At 41.2% G+C, this 6581-nt stretch overlaps 1 protein-coding gene across 1 annotated transcript; it reads left to right on the forward strand.

Moving 5' to 3' along the window:
* The first annotated feature begins 1181 nt into the window (after positions 1 to 1181).
* Positions 1182 to 4976, forward strand: LOC115115359 (beta-1,3-galactosyltransferase 1-like). The gene has a single exon (XM_029643855.2). The coding sequence runs from the start codon at positions 1419 to 1421 to the stop codon at positions 2406 to 2408; it is 990 nt and encodes a 329-aa protein (XP_029499715.1). The 5' UTR covers positions 1182 to 1418; the 3' UTR covers positions 2409 to 4976.
* Positions 4977 to 6581: the final 1605 nt, after the last annotated feature.

The following is a 6581-nucleotide window of genomic DNA, read 5'->3' on the forward strand; positions in this document are numbered from 1 at the left end:
TCAGAGTGCAGCATAACTGCAGTGCACTGCAGTATAACTACAGTCAGAGTGCAGTATAACTGCAGTGCACTGCAGTATAACTACAGTCAAAGTGCAGCATAACTGCAGTATGCTACAAATACTGCGTCCATAATAACACTGTTATTTTTTACTGCAGTTCAACTGCAGTACACTGCAGTTATTCTGTAATTACTGCGTCCGGAATACCACAGTCGACTGCAGTTAATGCACTTTTACTGCCGTTTCAAAACGGCTATCTTTTTTTGTAAGGGCACGGTTGAAGTTGGAAATGTGTGCAGCAGAGTCTTATAACCATTTACTACCTCTGACCCATCATTAAAGTGTTTTGTAAAGCATAAGGGCATGCCTATAAAGTGGGTAGTTCTATGCCAAGTATCCCGAGTGTAGCCGAAGCACTAGCAACATGCACTTTGTTTTAGTCTGTTGTGGCTAAGACAGTAATTGCCCAATTATGCCAACTGCAGACATTTCTAAACTTGCTCCATCACAACCACTTATTAATAAGAATGTAAGCTATATGACTGCACCAAATCAATGTGTAGTGTCAGTTGATCTGTGTTTAGTGAAGATATTACAGGTTTGGTGTCAGAGTTCTCTAAATACACTGAATGGGGATGCACTCTTTCTAGGACCTCAGGAGGAGTATGACACTTTGCAGTTGGCAGCATTTAACCATTTCCTTACTGCATTAGTGTAAGGCCTTGTGTGAGAGGTAGTGATTCAATAAGACTTCATTCTTTTAACCTCAGAGTAGATTCTCTCTCAGGACTTCTGATACAGGTACTTCATTCTATAAACTGAAATGTATAGACTTCAATTCCATTAGCCATCCAAAAGATCAATAGACTTGTTCAATGTCGCCGAAGTTGTTTTTTTGAGCAGCTTAGAACTCATAGAATTCTGTATAAGCATTTTCTTTAAAGGACACACTCCTGCGTTAAAGCAAAATGTAGTCTAGATGCAGTACAAAGGCATAACTCGAATCAAATGCTGTTGGTTATAACTGCTGAGTACTGATTTTAGAGAAACTCTTAACACTGCCTTTTGATAAAACTTTGAGTTATTTTATTTCTCAGAAGGATGTACTCTCTGATTCTATTAAGACCTATCTGTTTGTTCTGGCGTTAAGATATTCCTCTGTCTCTGTTTTTCAGATGTAAATGGAGAAGCAGAAGTGTCAAGAAGAAAAACAGGACATCTGCACGGCTGCAAACCGGATTTGCGTTAAAAGGCAAACAACAACATCCCACCACTTTCCTCTAATGCAATCCATAACTGACAATTAATGTCAAGCAGCACATCGGTGCAGCATTATGCTGCCTTGCTGGAAGGAACACTGCTAATGGAAAGAAAACCTTATAAGATTCAATGCATTAAATACATATAAATGCAGCAGAATGCCTTCAAAAGTCTCATGCTTGTACGTGTTGACGGTCGTTTGCTGGGCAAGTGCTCTTTGGTACTTGGGTATATCCCGCCCGACATCCTCCTATGTCAGTGGGCAGATGTCTTTGCCGATCCGGAAGACTGTGAAAACCCTTAAGAACACTACGTTCAGCAACATCCGGACGCGAACGCTGAACCCACACGCCTTCGACTTTGTCATCAACGAGCCTAAGAAATGTGAGAGCAACACGCCCTTCCTGGTCATCCTGATCAGCACCACACACAAAGACTTTGATGCTCGTCAGGCCATCCGGGAGACCTGGGGCGATGAGAGCACCTACAGCGACATCCGCATCATCACCCTCTTCCTGCTGGGCCGCAACACGGACGCCGTCCTCAACCAGATGGTGGAACAGGAGAGCCAGATCTTCCACGACATTGTGGTGGAGGACTTCATAGACTCGTACCACAACCTCACCCTCAAGACCCTGATGGGCATGCGCTGGGTGGCCACCTTCTGCTCCCAGGCCCAGTACGTCATGAAGACGGACAGTGACATCTTCGTCAACATGGACAATCTGGTCTACAAGCTTCTGAAGCCCACCACCAAGCCCAAGAGGAGGTACTTCACGGGCTACGTCATCAACGGCGGTCCCATCAGAGACATGCGCAGTAAGTGGTACATGCCCAGAGACCTGTACCCCGAGGCTAAGTACCCCCCATTCTGCTCGGGCACGGGGTACGTGTTCTCAGTGGACGTGGCTGAGCTGATCTATAAGACCTCTCTGCACACCAGACTGCTCCACCTGGAGGATGTGTACGTGGGACTGTGTCTGAGGAAGCTGGGCATCCACCCCTATCAGAACAGTGGCTTCAATCACTGGAAAATGGCCTACAGCCTGTGCAGGTACCGTCGTGTTATCACTGTCCATCAGATCTCACCGGAAGAAATGCACCGAATCTGGAATGACATGTCTAGCAAGAAACACCTCAGATGCTAGTGGCACCTGAGGACAACTCAACTTGGACTCTTCTTCATTTTCTGACAGCATTAGCTCTCTGTGGGCTACTAGCATACTACTGGATCCACTCTGTAGCTGTTGGGTGCATGAAGCTTGTAAAGTGCATGTTCTCATTCAAACACACACTAAAATAGTCTTGTTGCTAGTCATTTTGTAATCTGTCTAGAATTCCAACTATAGACTTCACAAACTCATTTTGATGAACATTTACTCTCTAATGTACATTTTTTAAAGTAACATTTACAAGTGAAACCAGAGAGTTATTATTGAAAGAAAAAAACTATTTATTTGTCAGTGTAAATCTATATACTTTATGTCAAGTTCTCATGCTGTTTTGGGGGATGCCGGTATTTCCTTACAGTGGGACAAAGCCTCACCCACATCATGTCTCATCCCTCCTACCAATCTTATGGCTGGTCAACTACTGTACACACAATAATACATACAATTTGAAATGGCAAATAACGCTGCAACAATGACAACAAACATAGACCAAGTGTGAATGTTGTTGGTTGTTTTCATATTGTTGCCATTTATTAAGAAATGAAGACATCTCTGCTGGATGGTATTCAACACTGTCGGTAGTGATGTTCACTACTGCAGTGTTCAAAACTACATGTGTGGGTAAAACAGATGGTATACATTTTTATTTGCCTGGGTATTTTTGGTTTAAATATCGGTGTAAATGTAGGCTAACTGCCACTTCTTCGGGAAAGAAACATTGATGTAATTTATATCTTTTTTTACTCTATTATTTTTCTTACGGTGTACTTTAAGTAATTAATAGTGTCATGCTACAGGCTTCTGATAAAACTGGCTTCTATTACTTTATACTGTACGTAGAGAGCTGATTCATTAACAATTCATTACCGCTACCAAGTCTCAACAGGCAAAAATATCATTTACAAGTGACAATTTACATAGCAACAACTATCTACATTCACAAATGAATGTATTATCATGTCTATTTGGCATATTTTTACTGAAGCACTGCTTTTGAAGTAATGTGAAATAATTATATTTTCTAGAACTTGGATGGCTGTTATAGTCCAAATGTAATTCAAGTATTTTTTTTAAAGTCTAGTATTATACTGAACAAAAATATAAATGCAACATGCAACAATTTCCTGATTTTTCTGAGAAACAGTTCATATAAGGAAATCACTCAATTGAAATAAATAAATTAGGCTCTAATCTATGGATTTCACGACTGGGAAAACAGATATGCATCTGTTAGTCACAGAGACTTAAAAAAAAAAAAGGTAGGGGCGTTGATCAGAAAACCAGTCAGTATCTGATGTGACCACCATTTGCCTCATGCAGCAGCGCGACACATCTCCTTTGCATAGAGTTGATCAGGCTGTTGACTGTGGTCTGTGTAATGTTGCCCCACTCCTCTTCAATGGCTGTGCAAAGTTGCTGGATATTGGTGGGAACTGGAACACACGGTCGTACAAGTCGATTCAGAGCATCCCAAACATGCTCAATGAGTGACATGTCTGGTGAGTACAGTATGCAGGCCATGTGGAAGAACTGGACATTTTCAGCTTCCAGGATCCTTGCGACATGGGGCTGCGCATTATCATACTGAAACATATGGGGATGGCGGTGGAGGAATGGCACAACAATGGACCTCAGGATCATTTAATGGTATTTCTGTGCATTCAAATTGCCATCGATAAAATGTGATTGTGTTCGTTGTCCGTAGCTTATGCCTGCCCCACGCCACCATGGGGTACTCTGTTCACAAAGCTGACATCGGCACACGCTTCCCCACACAACGCCATACACATGGCCTGCGGGTGTGAGGCCATTTGAACATCCTGACAAATTCTCTAAAACAATGTTTGAGGCGGCTTATGGTAGAGAAATTAACATTATATTATATTTGTATTGTCCCCAGCACAAGGTGCACATGTGTAACAGCAGTTTCTTGATATCCCACACCTGTTAGGTGGATGGATTATCTTGGCAAAGGAGAAATTCTCACTAATAGGGATGTAAACCAATTTGTGCAAAATAATTTTGAGAAATACGCTTTTTTGTGCGTATGGAAACATGGGACCAACACCTTTTGCGTTTATGTTTTTGTTCAGTGTATAAGCTATTGTGACATTTGACTGTGAAAGTTTAAAGATCCATCCTGAAGGGGTTGTTGTGACATACAGTGTGTTTTATTTACATAAAAATATATATACATACTTGAAAATAATAAATCCTATTCAATGCCTTGTATACTTGTTGACCCTAATTATGCATTCATGTCGATGACATTTGTTTTTGGGGTTTAGATTTGTTGAATTACAGCTACTTGTATGGATTTTCATGTTCATCAAATGTTTTGTATTTGTCAACAAACTCGAGTACCATCCACAAATTACTCCCAGCAACAAATATTTTTCTTTATATTTCCATGTAAATGTGTGCATTTGTAACATTTTTCATTTTCAGTGGATCTAGCCAGTTCAACTCCCCTTGAGGATCTGCCAAACATCCACATGCCACATAGTGTCACTTGGCAGACTGTTCCCGACAGCAGTGTATCTGCCAGATGGAGACATTGCCAAATTCTGTAACTTGTTTATAATAAATGGAGGAACTATTTGGGTGAAAGGATTCCTCACCATTTCATTGCCTCTTCCGTATGTACTTGGGATGTGGGAGGAGTGTCTTTCACAAAGTTGTCCAAACTGTTCTAATTCATTTCCATTAGGACAGGTATTCCCATTAGGACAGGTAATCCCAGGGGTACCCACAATGCCGTCGGGGGTACGCCAAATAAAAATGTAATTCACATTTTTTTTTTATAAATACAATTAAAACCATCTAATGTTCAGCGAAATAAACAACACGATGTCAAATACAGGTAGCCCAGTCAAATAATTAACATCCAATCACATTAACCGTTACTCTCTGTAGCCAAACGTAGCTGCTGCTCATGTTGGTATCTGTACTGATGGCGCAAAACCATGACAGGGAGACATAGTGGAGTGCTAACACGCGTGCAAGCAGTTGTTCCCGGCGCCACTTGGGTACAGTGCAGCATCCACCGAGAGACTCTTGCTGCCAAGGGAATGCCTGACAGCTTGAAAGACGTTTTGGACACTACAGTGAAAATGGTTAACTTTGTTAAAGCAAGACCCCTGAACTCTCGTGTATTTTCTGCACTATGCAATGATATGGGCAGCGACCATGTAGCGCTTTTACAACATACAGAAGTGCGTTGGTTATCAAGGGGTAAAGTATTGACACATTTTTAAATTGAGAGACGAGCTTAAAATTTTCCTTACTGACCATAATTTTCACTTGTCTGACCGCTTGCCTGATGATGAGTTTCTCACACGACTGGCCTATCTGGGTGATGTTTTTTCTCGCCTGAATGATCTGAATCTAGGATTACAGGGACTCTCCACAACTATATTCAATGTGTGGGACAAAATTTAGGCTATGATTAAGAAGTTGGAGCTCTTCTCTGTCTGCATCACAAGGAAAACACACAGGTCTTTCCATCATTGTATGTTTTTTTGTGTGCAAATGAACTCAAGCTTACGGACAATGTCAAATGATATATAGAGAAGCACCTGAGTGAGTTGGGTGCGCAATTACGCAGGTACTTTCCAGAAACAGATGACACAAACAACTGGATTCGTTATCCTGTTCATGCCCTGCCTCCAGTCCACTTACCGATATCTGAACAAGAGAGCCTCGTCAAAATTGCAACAAGTGGTTCTGTGAAAATTGAATTAAATCAGAAGCCACTGACAGATTTCTGGATTGCGCTCAGAGTATCCTGCCTTGGTAAATTGCGCTGTTAAGACACTGATGCCCTTTGCAACCACATACCTATGTGAGAGTGGATTCTCGGCCCTCACTAACATGAAAACTAAATACAGGCACAGACTGTGTGTAGAAAATGATTTAAGACAGAGACTCTCTCCAATACAACCCAACATTGCAGAGTTATGTGCTTCCTTTCACACCCTTCTCATTAACCTGTGGTGAGTTATTCACAATTTTAGATGAACAAATACAGTTTTATATGTAAGATGGTTAAATAAAGAGCAAAATGGATTATTATTTATTTCAAAAACTCACACTCATTCTTATGTTTAATAAATGTATCGTATAGTGTGTGTTGTGGCAGGCTTACAA

This window comes from Oncorhynchus nerka, linkage group LG3, assembly GCF_034236695.1.
Source record: "Oncorhynchus nerka isolate Pitt River linkage group LG3, Oner_Uvic_2.0, whole genome shotgun sequence".
Classification (NCBI taxonomy): Eukaryota; Metazoa; Chordata; class Actinopteri; order Salmoniformes; family Salmonidae; genus Oncorhynchus; species Oncorhynchus nerka.

Coding starts and splice junctions, on each gene's coding strand:
- LOC115115359 (XM_029643855.2), top strand. CDS start 1,419: ATGCCTTCAAAAGTCTCATGCTTGTACGTGTTGACGGTCGTTTGCTGG.